At 38.3% G+C, this 17,620-nt stretch overlaps 2 protein-coding genes across 4 annotated transcripts in view; one reads left to right on the top strand and one right to left on the bottom strand.

Moving 5' to 3' along the window:
* The window catches only part of LOC101845431 (periodic tryptophan protein 1 homolog), a 25,918-nt gene extending 16,797 nt beyond the window's left edge, over positions 1-9,121 (bottom strand). The window contains exons 1-6 of the mRNA XM_013088569.2: positions 8,894-9,121; positions 6,327-6,376; positions 3,516-3,769; positions 3,088-3,170; positions 2,071-2,167; positions 1,687-1,794 (exon numbers count right to left, since the gene is read on the bottom strand). Of these exons, the coding sequence (XP_012944023.1) occupies positions 1,687-1,794; positions 2,071-2,167; positions 3,088-3,170; positions 3,516-3,769; positions 6,327-6,376; positions 8,894-8,974 (673 nt within the window). The 5' untranslated portion in view covers positions 8,975-9,121. The remainder of the gene's footprint in view (positions 1-1,686; positions 1,795-2,070; positions 2,168-3,087; positions 3,171-3,515; positions 3,770-6,326; positions 6,377-8,893) is intronic.
* Positions 9,122-9,410: 289 nt separating this feature from the next.
* Positions 9,411-17,620, top strand: part of LOC101845042 — a 28,297-nt gene continuing 20,087 nt past the window's right edge. The window contains exons 1-5 of one of the 3 annotated variants that reach the window (XM_035972625.1): positions 9,411-9,619; positions 11,762-12,253; positions 13,156-13,335; positions 14,785-14,981; positions 16,135-16,310. In XM_035972625.1, coding sequence (XP_035828518.1) covers positions 11,804-12,253; positions 13,156-13,335; positions 14,785-14,981; positions 16,135-16,310 — 1,003 coding nt within the window. In that variant the 5' untranslated portion in view covers positions 9,411-9,619; positions 11,762-11,803. Of the gene's footprint in view, positions 9,658-11,761; positions 12,254-13,155; positions 13,336-14,784; positions 14,982-16,134; positions 16,311-17,620 lie in introns of all 3 variants that reach the window. The other 2 variants (XM_035972624.1, XM_035972626.1) reach the window with 2 other exon arrangements.

The raw sequence follows: 17,620 nt of genomic DNA, 5'->3' as shown, positions 1-17,620 counted from the left end.
GGCAAAATATAAAGAACAGAATTTTGTATTATGTGACATAAAATAGCTGATCATGAAGATATAGACAACAGGAAGGAATGAGGTACCATGATCGTCAATGCCTGCTCCACACCTGACGAAACAATAATAATACTAATGAATAGCATTTGTACATCGCATACCGCTGCTCGACAGCAAGCTCTAAGCGCTTTACTCAATATCATTACCCCAGCAGACCACAGAACACTCCGAAACATTCTCAGCTTCCCGAGAAGCACAGAGTGCAAGCAGCTGCTAAAGCCCTCAAATACTAACAAACTGACAAGAAGAAGAAATAAAATACCCAACTTGACACAGAACAATTCATATTTCTACGGGAAAGAGCTTAACCTTCGAGCTAGCCTGCATCAACGGAAGAAGAGACGATAGTTTTTGGAGGTTTCTTTCCTGCTCTATCAGCATCTGACAAGACACACAGATGGCCGCTTCCAAGGTGGGACACTCTGGTCCCGGGCAGAACACAGGCCCAGTTTTATTTTTCTGAGCATAACATGATTCTATTTCCCACCATAATACATGGTATAACATGATTCTATTTCCCACCACAATACATAATATAACATGATTCAATTTCCCACCATAATACATGGTATAATATGAGATAAAAGATTCTATAACATAATACATGTTGGTGTAAAATGATTCTATTTCCAAACATAATACATGTTGGTGTAAAATGATTCTATTTCCAAACATAATACATGTTAATATAGCATGATTCAATTTCCTAACATAATACACGTTGGTGTAACATGATTCTATTTCCTGAGATCCATCCTTTATGCAATTTTAAAAAACATAACTTTTTTGAGCCACAGCCAATTTCAGGAAATGAAATATTAGGAATGTTACCCTAAATTATAAAATGTAATGCCGGTTGAATTTATACTCCTAAAATAAATGAGTGCCTGATAACTTCGGCGGAACAAGTCTTTTATTTTAAGCCAGTGGCTCATAATAAAGAGGGTAAAATAGCTTTGGGAATTTTCTTGTGCTGAAGTCAGTGATTGTCTTTCTCTCTTCTCTTCTCTCTCTCTCTCTCTCTTTTTTTTTGGTAAGTGTTTTACGGGGCTCGCAACTACATAAGGTCAAATAATGAGGCAGAAAGTGGAGACAAGAGCAGATGACAGAACATCATTAGAGCGCAGAAAAGGTGAAAGGAGAAAATTTTCTGTCGCTGTCAGGTATCGAACCCGGGACCAATTGAATGAGAAGCAAACGTTGTAACCTAGAAACCACGACAGCCCCTTGATGTGAGGTCAGTGAGTTCCTGTCCATTTCTGTCTGAAATGTGTACACATGCCAGTCTAACTTTTTGCCCTGAATCGAGCCTCAGACAATGCTGATAATGAAAAAAAAAAGTCAAAAAAGAGGAAAATATTCCGACCCAGTTGCAATCCCGAAATTTCAACATAGAACTCTACTATTAACTACAATAATAAAACACATACCTTCTGTGTAACAATATTTTGGAAACAACAAAAAAAGCCGAAATCCATGGAAAATTATCAGCACTGCTCAGACCTGGCAACCACTCCATGACCAAAAATAGGCGTTTTCTTCAACCACAAAAAAACCAACAAACAACACCCACACTTTAAAAAAACCACTCCCCCCCCCCCCCCCCCCCCCCAAAAGAAGAAGTACCTGTTTGTCCATCTGCCACGTCGTAGTCTAACCACTCCAGAACCAAGGGAAATGTGGGCAGCACGTAGTCGTGGTGGATAAATAGATTGCTCTGCTCAGCATTGTATACTGTGGAATATCATCAGTAAAAGAGTGTTCCATTTTGTCACAGAAAGATATGGAAATCTTACATTTATTTTTTCATCTGTTGATGGAGTTTTTGAAAAATATGGGACCCCACCCTCCTCAAATAAAACTATAAAAATGAACATGACTCTGCTTTGAGAGAATAAAGAATAAAAAAGGTTTCATTTAAATCAACAAAATACCTACAATACTACAAACTAGCTTTGCCAACAAAATGTTTGACGAATTTACTGTACGAAGGACAGATCAACAGCTTACTGTGTACTTCCAAGATCGCAGCCTCCTCTGTCACCCTGCCAAGAGCAATCAAGTTGTCAGAGGGTTTCAGTTCAAAATCTTCATCGTCACTGTCCGCCTGAAAAGTCATTGTGAAATGGATTTAATTCTCGACTACCACACAGTTATTCAACAAAAAATGTATGAACAGTCGGGGGAAATTTATGAACAGTCAGTGGGGGAAATATTTTAATAACCCCCCCCCCCCCATGGCTCCATTAAGTGAAGGTGTAAGATATCTGAGAACCCAACTGACTAAAACGGATTTATCCAATGATTTTATATCATAATATTGGTAGGAACTCTGATAACTGAATAATATTACAATAATGTCACTGCTGGAAGCTCGTTAACAAATAATTCCTTTCTCTATTAGAAAATTTAAAGTAAGTGGCACCTTTCAAAGTTTTGAGCCATAGTCTCTCCAGCTCGAATTAAAGTCTGATATCAATTTGAGTACATAAATAACAAATTTTGTGATGCGTTATTACTGGCAGTTATTTGAGTCACATGGAAAATGCCTCTCAAAACTTCCTTTTCTTTCGAAGGCATCAAAAGCTAGAATAATATTTCTTCAAATACATTTCTCCAGGAATGCCTGCCACCCCCCCAAAACAAAACAAAACTCAACCTTCCAACAATAAGAGGTTGTATGGTAAATAGGTGGCTCCAGAAAACTAAATCTTATCTAATCTAATAAAAGGCACGTCAACCTTACAAGAGACATTGAAAGCATTAACACAACCTGTGCTACAAGTACATCTTCCTACTGTGCACAAATAATAACAATAATAATTTTAAAAAAAACAAAAACAATAATAATAATAATAAAGTTACTTCTATAGCATCCCCTTCCCAGCTGCCCTAGGCATCTCAACACAAATTATTATAATTTCGCAAATTATTTAAATTTGTAATTAACAGGTGAAATAAATACATGCATAAAATAATCTAAAATGTGTACTGAAGTCAATGAATTGTAGAACAGGAGAAACTAACATCATCTTTTAGTGTTATGTATGGATCCTCCTCATTCGATGCAAACGGCGTCAGTCCTCCAATTCCTTGCAAAAAATCCATGGCTGTGAAAGGAGAACAAATGAAAACCATACACATGAAAAAAGGAGGAGAACAGTAATGATAACAACAAAAGGTGAGAAGGGAGGAAATTTCACAGCACCATGCAATATGTTTCAAAGTATATTCATGGTTATAAAATGCACAAGTTTATTTGAATACCGTTCCATCCACAAACTCTCCCCACCCCCCCCCCCTTATAAAAAAAACAATAAACAAAAAAATGCTCGAGGCAAAAATTAGACAAGTCTCCAATCGTATGATGACATAAATAATCATGAATCTGTTTTTATTTTCAAATTATGACAAGTATAAGATATAAAAACCAACCCCTTTAAAAAAAAACCTACGTGATTCATCATCATCATAGTCCTCCAACCCATATTTGTCCACTATATCATCCTCCTCCTCTTCCTCCCCTGCACGCTTCCTCTTTTCTGCTTTCTTGCTCTCAGCAGCAGCCTTCTTTTTAATAGAAGCAGCCATATTCTTCGCTTTCTGCACAGCCTTGGCAAATTCATCATTGTTTTCTCCTTCCTCTTTTTCAGGTGCAGAGGCTTCATCGAGAGCATCATCAGAATCATCCTCAACCCCATCCAATTTCCTATAACGACAGAAGAAAAAAACTTTTATACAATATGTAAACATTAAAAGAAAAGCAAACATTTTTAATTAACATCAACATGTCAGAAGTATTGAAGTAAAAATAGAGTGAAACATGACCGTACACGTACTCTGCCTTTAAAAATACAAATTATCTTAAATTTACAACACACACACACACAAAAAACAACAAGAGGAAGAATTAAAAAAAAACACTTGTCAACTATCAAAACCTGGCCAACAAACTGATGAATACTTTTATCAGCTATCAAGAGCTATAAAGTCATGGCAAGCTTCTGGATTCACAATATGGTACAAACAAGTACAGTGGGCAAGTCAGAATTTCCTTTTCTGCAGTCTTCTTTTATTCTTACAGTGAAACTCAGATATAGCGTAGTTGTCAGGCTAGAGGTTTAATTGCATTGAATCCGAGTGTTCACTTTTGTGGTAGCAACGTGAGCAACAAGTTACATTGCAATGTAGGGCATAGAACAACGCGCAATTCATTATGTAGTTCTACGTCTAGCCTGGCCTATCCTCGATCAGTACCCAGAGGAAGGGGATATGACTGTGAAGTGTCTGCGCCTCTGCCGACGTTCCACACCCGGAAAACTTGTGCCTATGCTCCCAGCAATCCCCCCCCCCGACACATATGCAGTAGCCTAACAGTAACAGCCACATGTGTGCTGCTGACCAGCTGTCCTCTCCTGACTCCGGCACACTCAACAACATGTCATGTCTCACATGCACATCAACAACAATGCAAGTGTTGTTGTGAAAGAAGGCTTCTGTTTGGTCACTGCACATAAGATGTACGCAATAGAGAAATAATCCACAGTGCAGATGCGACTGATGGTCTCTTGGAGTAGAGTAGATAAATTCGTTGCCAGGGAAAAAAATGTGTGAAGCCACACCAGCAGCAGCTATTCGTCTGGCAAGCGACTTCATTGAATCTGAGTTTGCTCATTTATGTACTTCATTGAATCTGAGTTGTTTTCTTTATTTTAATAATTTAAAAAAATACAGGGTAGAATCCGAGCTTGTTGTATTCGAATTTCACTATGTAAAGAACAATTTTAAAAGCCCTTCTTTGTCTCCGACTATTAACAGCTTCATACCTAACCCTTGGCATTTCCTCTGTACCAATTCTTTTTATTTCAATGTTTTACTTCTCAATTCTGAATATGCTCTGCCATCTCAATCCAAACAAATCATTTCATGAAATATTAGAAAATTTGAATGCTAAACATATAATAAGGAGCTTTGTTCCAAACCTTATAGCCACTGAAGGTACATCGCTCCTCTCTTTACAAATGTGTTTGCTATCTGCCTAGAACCACATTTTCGGCGATTGTCAATCAATGGTCACTCGCCAGAACCAAACAGTCAAATATATTATTCAAACCAGTTGAAACAGGCAGTTCTATCGCTTGCCATCACCTTGTAGACCTGCATGTGAGCCTCAACCAGATTGTCTGAAAATTTTGCGCACCCCCCCCCCAAAGCCTTTGTAGGTGTCATAAGGAAGGACTATCCGAGTAACGAGCGACCACCCCAACAAACACAATAATATAAAGAAGAGACCTAACCCTACCCCCAAAAAGAACCTGCAACGGGCCTCATGTAATAAGGCCAAAACAAGTCCGAAATGAAAAAAAAAAAATCAAAATTAAATTTATATTCTAGATCTAGATCTAGAATCTATATGGTTAACATCTACATTGCTTTTGGGTTTGATACAATAACACAACAGAATTGGAATATGAATACTCAATATAGATCTAGTAATCTAAATAAATCTAGATTTAGATCTAGATCTAGATCTACATCTTGTAGAACAAGTGAATAGGAATAGGCCTTGAACTAGAAATCCGCATCCGATTCCGAACAGACGGACTCAGCTGAGTCTAGATTCTAGATCTAGATCTAGATATAGATATAGATATAGATTCTAGATTTAGATAAATAAATAATACACGCACCTGATGAAATGCTTATTTTTACCAATATTAATATTACAGCACAACCTATGAAAGGGTTTGACACAATAGAATTGGAATATGAATCCTCCATTGAGGTCTATAATGATCTATATAAATCTAGATCTTGATCTAGATTCTATTAGAACAAGAGAGTCGGACTTGAATGAATCCACACGATCTGAACAATTAAATTAGTCAACAAACGAAATTCAAAATGGCAGCTCGAGCACGAAACTGAAAGTAGATAATTTAGGTTGTCGTCCTTTTTCGTGTTCGCATTTCTACTCAGGTTCCGACAATTATGTCGGAAACGCCGACGTTGGCAGTCGGCGGTGAGCGCGTCGGCGGTCGGCACGAAAACGAAAGTGCCGACGAAGCCGACGGGAGAAAAAGGGGTCGCTGGCAGTCGGCCAGGCCTCGCACTACGCACATTGACTGATACAGGCGGGCCTAGCGATAGCATCGGCCGGTTCGCGGGTCGGGTCGCGATTGTCGGATTTCAGACGATTGTCGGCAAACATGCAGGTCTAACCTTGTATTCCCCACACAATGAAAAATCAAATGATGAGTACTCACTCCTGAGTTCTCTGTATAATCTTTTTCAGTTCATCTTTGTCTAGTGAAACCTGAAAAAGACAAAAACAAAATAAAAGCAAATAATCATAAAATATCTGGCATCAACCATTTTGGAAAAAAAAAAAATGAGTAAAAAATAAGCCTTATTTTCAAATACAGAAGGAAGTATAATCATAGTTTTATTTTTCTTTCAAATACAAAACTTATCAGAAGTATCAAAATTTGACCACCTCAAAATGACAACTTGCTCTCTGAAATTTTACTACTTTGGCTGAAACAATCAAACACAGTAAAAGCTCTGAATTTATGGTGACCCTGGCCCATTTTGTGTCTACTACAATCTTAGCAGAGCACACCATACTGATGGCAGGGCCCAACCCAGAGCGGCATTCTCTAAAAGTTCTACTGTTTTTCAAGGATGGAAAAGAAGCATTCCAGCTCAGCTATGGTCATCTTTGAGAATGGCTCACTGATTTATGCATTGTTTTCTCTTCAACATGGTCAGCTTGCTTAAAAATCTGTCCACGTGCATTTCCACTAAGGAAGTGCTCAAAGCGTTTTACAATAATACTTGTAAGGAACACACAAGCACCGTATAGTTCTAACAACAATCGTTTCTCTCCAATTTTCGTCGTCTCTCTCCCTCTGCAACAAAATTGTTTTTAAAATAAAAAATTGCACACATACACACACACATCAATTTCGATGTATGCAGTATGCAGCCATTTGATACAGTTTAGCATGAACAACAGAGATGTGCACTGAAAGAAACATTATGTGTATTGGGAATGTCAGTCATTACTGATTAAAGTTTAAGCTGGCTTAAAAGAAATGCCTTTTAGGTTAGGCGCTGATTTGAATTTTGATTTTCATGGTAGTAGAGGTGGTGGTGGTAAAGAGTTCCTCAGTTAAGGGGGCATGGTAAGAAAATTGCTTTACCCCCAAGTCTCTGACTTTTACTTTGAACAGGTTATAAAAGTCTTCTTTTTTTTTCTCTCTGACCTCAAAGGCTGCGATGGTACATGATAAGATGACCCTCCTTATTTTAAAATAATGATTTTGTTTCTTTTAACCTGATTTTGTGTCTACAATCCTGTCTAGTCATAGAATAGCTTGATGTTTAACTTATCTCGGAGGTCCCATGTGCAAGTTGCGCACGTTAAAGATCCCTTGGCGGTCCAAAATCGATATAAGAGTAGGCTTCGGCCGCCACCCGGACAAAATTCAAAATTTCCTACCAACTGAAAATGTTTGGCGTGTCCCGCACGCTCATATTATTTGACCTTAGGCTCTGGCCACACTGCAAGCAGAGCGGGCACAGCAGAGCGGAGTGGGCGGTGCAATGCAAAGTCATGTGGCATTATATTTTCCTATCCATGGATAGGAAATGATTGACGTTATTTGTCTTGGTCGATGAGGAGACCCAACAGAAAAGAGCAAGAAAGGAATGGGTGAAAGAGAGAGTGAGAGAGCAAGAGAGAGAGAGAGAGAGAGAGAGGGGGGGAGAGAGAGAGAGAGAGACAGACAGACAGAGAGATGGAAAGAGTTAGCGAAAGGAAGGCGCTTCTAAGGCTTTTATGTCACGCCGTTCAATAGCCGTTTGACTGTTTACCGACGCGGCGCCGGAGAATAGCCACTTGCAAAGAAGAATTTAAATGCAAAATATTAGGAAATTGACCTAGATCTGTATACCATTTCCTTTCAAACCCCGGAATGTGTGTAACTACTCGTTATGACTTTTATCATTATCAACTTATGAGAGGGGGTTAGATCTATAACTTATTCCTGTGCTTGTAACATTATGAATAGAAAGGTAAAGATAGAGCCTTGTTTTCAGACTAGACACCACTTCGACACTTCACTCGGAACTCGGAGGCAATTGATGAACTATCTTACAACAAAACATCAGCAGCATGCATACAACACTAACAGTAACAAAAACCACTAGATCTAGGGGCAACAACAACAAAAAAAAACCCCAGCCGCGACTGTCTTTGTAATTTTGTTTGTCTGTTAGTTTGGTGTGTGTGTGTGTGTGTGCATCATATAATGATGGGCGCTTTTTCGGTAGCTCCCACCCCGAATTTTACCACAATTTAATGTTTTGCAGTTGTTAGGTTTGATATCTTAGCTTGCTGCGAATCAAACGTATATAGATCTAGATGTAGGTCAGGCTAATCAAATAAGGGGGGTGGGAACTACCGAAAAAGCACCTAATGATGTGAGTGTGGTGTGTGTGTAAGACCACAAGAGTCAAGAGTAGAGTGCGTTTGAGCCGTTTGTGTGTTTGTAGTTTGTTGAGTGTCAGTGTAGGCAATGTAAGTGTGTGTGTATTGTATTTGTACGTGTGCGCATGTGTATGTGTGTATTTGTATGTGTTTGTGGGTGTGTGTGCATGTGTGTGTTTTTCTTTTTTTTCTTAATTAATTTTTAAAAAATTTTGGGTCAGTCACTCTACTCTGTCGTACGTAATTAAAGTTAGACTCTAGATCTAGATCTAGATTCTAGATCTAGATCTATATCTAGATTTCTAGATATCTAGATTCTAGATCTACCAATAAAAATACCTTGTCAGGTTTCTGTTTGGCGCAGCCCTGCTTTACCCATAAAAGACAAGGCACTATGTTCTTGCTATTCTTTTCAGACATGGTCGTTATTTTTGGGCGAAATCATAACCTCAACCTGAACTTCGCCGATTATAATACAGTACGGTGAAGCTTCTCCTTTTGACCAGCGTGTGAGAGGTTTATCAACACTTGCGTTTTGCAGTTTTCTTTCAGAGTGCGTTCCCCTGAATTATTCATACAAATTTGCTATCTGACACGGGACTCAATTTCATTTACAAAACAAATAATTAAAAGGAGTGCATGCGACCCACATCTTGTCTTTGATTTTGCTTTAAAAAAAACAACCTCTTATAATTTTTTTAAAAGAAAAAGTGGATGAGTATGCTAGTAACAGCATGAAACGTCAGTGCTCCTGGTGTACGATTCCTTGTGTTTCCAGGTCACGTGCAACCAAAATTTTATCAATCAGTTCTAAATCTGTCATACTGACATCATGTGCATGGAATAAATGATCATGTGATATGGGTCACATGATCAACTATTAGCAAACAAAGAGTGGAAAATAGATCTCTCTATAATCTCTTATCTTGATCAGTATCACTAGTATCAGCCAACTGAACCCCAAGTGAATGTATGCCGATGTAACTTGACTCAAAACAAGTAGCCTACGGCAATTAGAAGATCTAGATCTAGATCTAGTACACAGGCACATCTGCAACTTCAACTGTATGCTGTAGATCTACTCAGACTACTGTGTGATTATTGTGTGGATATATTTATATATATTGTTAAAGTTCTATTAATTGTTGTGCTCTGATTTCAGTTGTCACCGGCAGTCATATAATTTGAGTCATAACATTTTTAACGTGTCGTGTGTGTACTGTGTGTGAGACTGTGTGTGTGTGGGTGGGTCTAAAAAACAAAAACGGGGGTCAGAAGCTTCCTGGAGATATTACAATAGTATGCTATTATTATTTTTCGTGTAGGCATTCGCTTTTACTTTCCCTCCCGTCTCACACTTGACGAGTCTTATTATTATATTATAGTTGTAGTAGAGATCCATTTTCTGCTACAGTACAGGAACATGCGCTAAACACGAATATCTACTTATCTTTACGTTGCAAAGTAATAGTTATTGAAATATTTGAAGGTACTTCAAACTTTGTTACACTAAGCCTACTTGCGCAGTAATTTCCAGGCTTTAGTTTAGACCAATGGGGGGGTTGACATAATTTTGATATTTGGAAATTTTCTTGAAAATAATTTATTTGCGACAGTTTTATAGTAGCTAAATCTCTAGATCTCTAGATCTAGATCTGTATTATTTATGTGTGATCTGCAGCAAAAAAAATACTACTGTTTAACCCTCAAAGTAATGCATCTGTTGTGTGCTGGAGTGATGTAAAAATTTACCTTCGTGTACATATAGTATAGATCTAAATATAATTATATGTAGCATACTTTATTATGTATACCTTATCTGCCACTTAGACTTAAATACCATGTTAACCGTGAAGGTGTCAGTGGGAAGTTTGAGAGATGTGTTGAGGTCTTTGAAAATTTTGCAAGCCTGGAGCTAGAAATTGTCAACTTCCATTTTTAATTTTAAGTTTAAGGCATTTAAGGTGTCCTCTTTATACTTTCTTTAGATCTACTCTCTTTTCCCACTTTGATCTCAACTTTTCACTCTTGGTTGATCGGCTGTCCTGCCCGGGTTTTTGTTCCGCAAATTAAGGTCTGAAATGTGGGATCTTAGCCGAATGTAGACCTTCAGAGTGAATCAGAGCGGGATCTTAAGGGTGACTTTTGTATTGTAAAAATTCTGTTTTCTTTAATCAGCGGAATCTTAAGCGAACTGGGATCGTAAGCGGTGGGATCTTTGGCGGAGACTACTGTACTTGCTTTGTGTGGGTGGGTCAGGGGTGGTGTAGTTGACATTGTTCACGTGTGGAATTCTCGTCTCGATCACTCTGCCTAATTTCCCATTGTTAGTCTAAAATAATGCTATGGAGATACTTGAATTCATTTTAACTTGTCTGTGAGTTGGTTAACTATTGATGGTGACGCTGAGGTTGATTGGTGTTCAGCTGATTCTCGAAACTTCTGTCGTCCTGCTTGTAAGGACCTTCATACAAGCTTCATGTAGGCTGTTATGTTGTTGAGTTGATCAGTGCCACTGTGCACCATGCTTTAACTGTCTGGAAAGAGCAGCTTGTTCAGCTCACTTAATTGGATCCATAGACCATACAGTTAAGCACTGATAATCCAAACCTAAAAACTCGAATACATACACATGGATAGCTTGAATAATATATATGCCATTCCTCAACTGAACCATAACAATATCATTGTATTGAATTGGCAACACTGCTTTCTTTAACAATGATTAACAACCCCACAGATGTATCGAATAGCTTATCTTAGAGAACCTAATGGATAACATTTTTCCTCGCCATTGTCTCAAATTCAAACCACCCTGTGCACATGACGGAAAACATGCACTCATCATCATTGAGAGTGTCAGGTTACCTGAGCCCACCAAGCCCGCACTGATGCAGTATGATCTTATGCTTACAGTAGGGTTCAACAATGTAAAATTCAAAATTGAAGCTCAATCCAAAAGAAATGACCACAAAAACTTGTTTGCTTTTAAGAAGGTTTCTACTCTGTATTATGCCCTATACTTTAAACACAACTTCTTCCTCCCACTTCCAACAGTAGAGAATATCATAACCATGTTAAGACAAGTGCAAATGTAATGAATGAATGTGTGATGAATATTTGGGTATAATTCAAGTTTTTAGAACAGTAAGGTGCCTTGCTTTCTGATTAATGTAATTTATGTTGACTCTTACTCTCTTCTTTAAGGTGTTGAGGACGTTTCAGTGCTTTACTCCGAGAAGACACACAATGGGGTCCTACGGCTTGGTGGTCGTTGCCCTACTCTTCCTGACAGAATTTGACAAGTTGTTGGTGGGTGCCGAACCTTTCAACATAGTTGCTGACTCTGGAAACAGTTTGAAATTTCAGCAAGAAAATACTCAAGGTGATCAGATTTCTCAAAAGCTCATGAGGGAATCGCATGTTAGTGAGAAACAGGGGTCATGTGACTGTGACAACGATGTGTCCCTGAAGTGGGAATCCGGTTCCTGTAAATCCGTGCCCAGCAATGATATACCTTTGCATGTGAATGGTATTTTCCCAAGCATAACGGCGACAGCGAGCAGTGGGCCCAAGCGCTCTGAGTGTGGCACAGGTGCGCTGATGCCGTGGGCAGACAAACTCTACATGGTTTCATACCTGTCGGTGCCAGAGGGCGGGAATGGCACTGGACTATACGAAATTGATGAAAATTTCAAGGTAAGTTACAATTTAAAGTATTTGTATATAATGTGTGGTCCTCTGCGTTCATGGAAACTGTTGTTGATTGTGCACCTGTGGGTGACATGTGTGCTTGTTGTTGTGATCTTCCAAAGTTTGAGTGAGAGTGTCTTTGGAAATTATAAATTTGCCTTTGTTCATGCTTTGGATCTATGTTTTTCTGTAACATCCAAACAAAAAAAGTGGGCATAAGAGGAGCTGAGCTTACAAAAAGTAAGATAAAAATTGCCCAAAGGACTGAAAAGTGTGGGTGGTTGGCGGGTGCTGTGGTGTGGTTTCCTCCTTCTTTCCTATCAAACATCTATTGTCCTGATCTCTCCTCCCTTCTTTATTGTATTTGTTACTTTCTTGTAACACATCTACTTTTCGGCACTTATGTGACCTTATTGTGTTGCAAGTGCCATAAAACTCTTACTAAAACTATTTTTTTTAAAGACAGAAAAGTGTCAGTTTCTTCAATATATATGATTATTTTGACGATTGCCTAATTTTATCATAATACCACAATTATTGAGAGGGAAACAAGCATCTCTATGGATGAATGCATCCTATCATCTAACAAAACTGTAATAAATTCCTGTAAACCCTTTTATGATGCACATTTTTAAAAAGAACTTTTATTGCATCCAATTTTTGCAAGCTACGTCAAAGCGGTTTCCAATCATCACACAGTTTCCTTCAAAATTAAAGATGTATGTTATAAGTCAATTTTCATTGTCATAGATTTCAAATAGATTTTTTAATCAGTGTTCCAGTAAAATTCTGTTCCAAACTCTTGCTGTGCAGTTATAAAATCCTGTATGTCTTATGGTTCATATGATTGTGTGTTCACTTGATTGGTGAACAATGTCTATTTGATAAAATTTGCATTCTGTCCTCAGATGACAAAACTCAGAGAACACAATGCCACTTTTGCCAATCGCCTTCTGCACAGACAAACAAATCAGATCATTATTGGAGCATGGGCTATTGACATGCAGGGCAATATCAATACTTTTAGTGGCTTACTAAAAGTTCGAGTTGCAGCAACTGCTGAACACCTTACAAGCGCAGCAACTTCTGTAAGTTTGTTTCAATTTAATCTCTTTCCTATTAATTTTTTTTTTTTAATTACTATTTTATGGATCCCAGAAGGGCAATTTTATGTACAATGGCCTACATACATATAGATAAATACATAATTATAAATACATACCTACAAAAATGCATACACATATTATATAATACACAATATTGCACGAATGCAGAACAATTTCACTACCATGCCATTGCTGGCTGCCACTGTGTTTATGGGGCAAGAAAGTAGAAAGATATTTTCCTAGAATTGTAGTAGGATTTCTACGTAATGTTTGTGTCACGACGCGGTGGAATCAGGCGCGGTATTGGTATCATCTTAAAGCCTGTCCATTTACCTTGCTTTTGATGAAAATAATACCCATTCATCTTGGATACAAGTCAAAACATTTGCGATTGAAAGAGGGGGTGTCGCCTGGTTTCAGAGGTAAAATTGGCGAGAAAAATTACTGCCGAAGTTTTGTTATTTCCTTAGCTTGAGAGCTGGTGGGAACTGAGAATTTACATCTTTTATGCATTTAATTGTTTTTGAATAAAAATCCACACTGAAATGTGTTTTTAATGGGCATAAAAGGCGTTGAGCCGAAAAACAAAAATTTGCTAAAAATTTCCAAACCTACAGAAAAATGCCAGTTTCTTCACTTTCATTATTTTTATGAACGCCTGATTTCTCCACGCTGCTTCTCATTTTATAGCCGTTGTATTTAAAGAAAGCTTCTGCTGAAGCTCTTGATGAAGGACACACACAAGTTTCATTTCAAGTAGGAATGGGTACCCAGCTATAGATGGCAAAAGATCTTGTTGGTTTGTTAGTGTTTGAGTGCTTAATCGGCTACTTGCGCTATATGCTCTCCGAAAAGCCAAGAATGTTTACCGAGTGTTTTCGAGTCCTCTGGGATACTAGTAATAATAGTTAGTTATTAAATGCATAGAGCAAACTGTAGAGCATGGAAATGCATTATTTAAATGCAATTATTATTTTTATTATTTGCTCCATGCCAAGAGGGCTGGACAGAAGACAATGTAATTACGTTGTTAAAATACAACATCCACATATGAAAGGAATTTGTAAGTAGCACAATGGGAGGTTCACATTCCTTGTTGATGGGATAACAGGATATCAGGGTTGGTTTTTTTTTAATTTAGAGGACGGTAATCCATCCACTAAAGATAATTTAGGCTCAGATTTCTCCGTCCCTCATCAGCTTCAGCAGTATCCGTCCCGCTAAACCCGTGGGCACAAGGCCGAGGAGAAGTCGGGAACAGATACTACACTTTGATTTTAGCCAAAAGGCCGAGAAGCGATATAACAGGATATCCTAATTAGAGTTAGCTATGAGCATTTACAGTTTGACTTGAAAGATTTTTTAAAGAAAAGATTTTCATGTATTTAACTACGTGATGGTCCTTTCATGTATTTTTGTCTGCTTGTTCAGGTTTACATGCTTGGAATGGATGGACCGTTGTGGGAATGCAATGTTGTCACTTACAGTTGTAAACAGCTGTTTGATCTTGTCAAAGAATTGAAGATTCCGGCGTCAGTTGGCGAGCAGCCTCATTTTAAAGCAGCGCACACAATGAATGGTCGACTGGTTGTAACAAGCAATACATTTGAAGAGGCAGATTATATTGGGTATGTTGAAAAGGCAGCTGAGCTAGCTGAGGTGTTCGAGACCTTTATGTTTTCTGTATCTTTGGGATATTGATTTGTACAGAACAATACTGACATTTTATTGTCTCCTTGCTTTGCATTTTCAGTGTTGCCATTTTGTTACATGCGTTATTTCTCAATTTTTTTCTCTCTTGACAGAAATTGTGGTCAAGATTTTTTAGGTTTTTGAAAACCCAAAGCATTAAAAAAATGTTTCTAATATATAGAAATACGATGCTGCTGAAACAGCTTTGCTTGATTCCTGACACGAACGAAGTATGAAGAGCTATTCTTTTAACCATAGTTTCTGAGTAAAAAATAGGAGTATAGAAATAGCACCCCAACCCTTTCAACCGAAAGATGAATGAAGCGGTCACTAGTGTCTTGACAGATGAAGAAGGAATGGTGTATCGTGTCCACTCTGAGTTTGTTTATTTGTTTGAGTAAAGAGAAACATGTCAACGCGATCAATTTCATTTAATGCAGGGAAAAGCAAAGAAGAAAGATAGTCGTAACATGGGGAAAGAAAAGAAATAGGGACAAGTGCACCCTCCAACCACTTGCGGGTATACTCTGAAAGCGTTTTGCATAATTCGTTCTGTTCTGAATTCAAGAAATTATACATTTCCTATTCTTTCTCTAACATTATTATTATTAGGGTCATTCCCCACCCTGTTTTTAAATTATTTTTTTCCTGTTATTGTAACGTCTCTGGTTGACTTACAATAAAATGTTGCTTTTCAGTTTTGTCGTTTTCTCGGTCTTGCCTGCTACAGTAAGCTTCTGTTTATTGAAGTCTTTACATCTTTTCACACCTTTCATATCATGCGCTCATTTTTCAAATCTTTTTTTGTCTTTTGTTTATTTATTTTCTTCTCCCATTTCATCTGTACACTGTGGGTGGTTGGCCGGTGCTCTGGTGTGGCTGGCTCCTTCCTTCCTATCATTGCAAACATCTATCTTCCTCATCTCTCCTTTTTCTTTTCTTTGTATGTTACTCTCTAGTAACGCTTCTAATATTTGGCTCTTATGTAAACTATTTGTGTTGCAAGTGCTGTAAAACTCGCTGAAATTAAACTAATCCATACACTTTTATTTGTCTTATGTAGATGTATATTCCTTCTACTTCATGCAGACTTTACCACGGTGGACGTCTAGCAGAGTGGAAGGGCCCGGGTTCTAACTGGACCATTCTAGAGGAGACTGCTTTTGTTGAAGTTACAGGACGAAGGAACTTTGGGCGGGTGATGTATGCCTTGGGCTGGGATTATCGGTCAGTCATCCTGAAAGTTTTTGATGGCAGGAACCCAGGTTGGAGTTCTTAATTTCTTTTGGTGAATTTTTTGTTCTGTGAAGTGACTTCATGATTAACTTAACCGTTTTACACCATGGCCTTCTCAACCCAGTGGCGTCACGTGGGTTGCGGACTAGGTGGTGCATAATTGGAAAGTGAGCAAATGGGCAATAGGCTTAGTAGCTACTATTAAGATTTCTACAGAAAGTCAATTAGAATCTGCAGGATATCCAGTAATCTACATCTTTCGATATTATTTGCAATACTGTTTCTAGATGAAACCCACGGCGTCCGAAATTCCGTCTCAGCGATCTTTTAGTTAGTCCGGGCCCACCGCGGTAGGACATAAATTAGCGGCAGGTGACCTGCAATTTCACGCGTCAAGACCGGGGTCAACTCGTGCACAGCGCTGTCCTATCTTGTCCTTATCAGAACGCGTTTCTTTCCCTAATTTCATGAGCCGTAAAATGATGCTCACTCTAAGCCTAGAATCAATTTCTTCACCAATTCCGCTTCGTCTACGTCTTCTTGATATCTTGTGAAAGTTTCAACAGCTTTCATAGATTCGTTTGGGAATAATAACAGTTTTAAATTGTGAGTGTTAAGTGATCGGAAGCGCCGTTAATAATGTGATCTCTTCAAATTTAATTACAAATCATTCGAGAATGGAACGATGGTCTTTATTTCTGTTTGCGCGGTGTGATAGCCATCAAATCATATTTTCTAATGATGTGAATTTTGTTTTTCCAGCACTTTGCGGTGACCGGCAATCAGTTAGTGAATTGTGTTCCTAGGTAAAAATTGTTAAACTGCAATGGGCCAGTCACACATATGAGAGGCATATATAGAGTCTCTGAATGAACTTGGTCGTGTGTGTTGGCGTATAAATTTAACTGTCAAACAAAACAAGTACAGAAAGCCCCGACTATGTAAGACAATGGCATGATATATTCTCTTGGTTTATGGGATTGATGTGAGGGACGAAAATGAACAGTCGTATTCCGCTAACATTTGTGTCAAGTGTTTTACCGCGATTTCAACTATCAAAAGGAAATATGGTGTTACGTCACGTCAATTCATGCCGCAAAAAAAGCAGTTGACACTAGTAGGAACATGTGGTGTGCGTTTGACAATATGTGAATTCCTTCTCCGTTTTGTCGGTACCGCTTAGGTGGCTGCATACAGAGATCCATTTCAAGCTAACATCGTAAAACACCCCAAGCATACCTCCCTCCATCCCCATGTATGCAAGGAACTAACAAACACAATTTGTACAGAAACAAGAAAATACTCCCGCGAAACTGCAAAAATTGAGGAAGCAAGTGGA

The sequence above is a fragment of the Aplysia californica genome, unplaced genomic scaffold (genome assembly GCF_000002075.1).
Source record: "Aplysia californica isolate F4 #8 unplaced genomic scaffold, AplCal3.0 scaffold00766, whole genome shotgun sequence".
NCBI classification, from domain to species: Eukaryota; Metazoa; Mollusca; class Gastropoda; order Aplysiida; family Aplysiidae; genus Aplysia; species Aplysia californica.
This window is presented reverse-complemented; position numbering and strand designations above follow the sequence as displayed.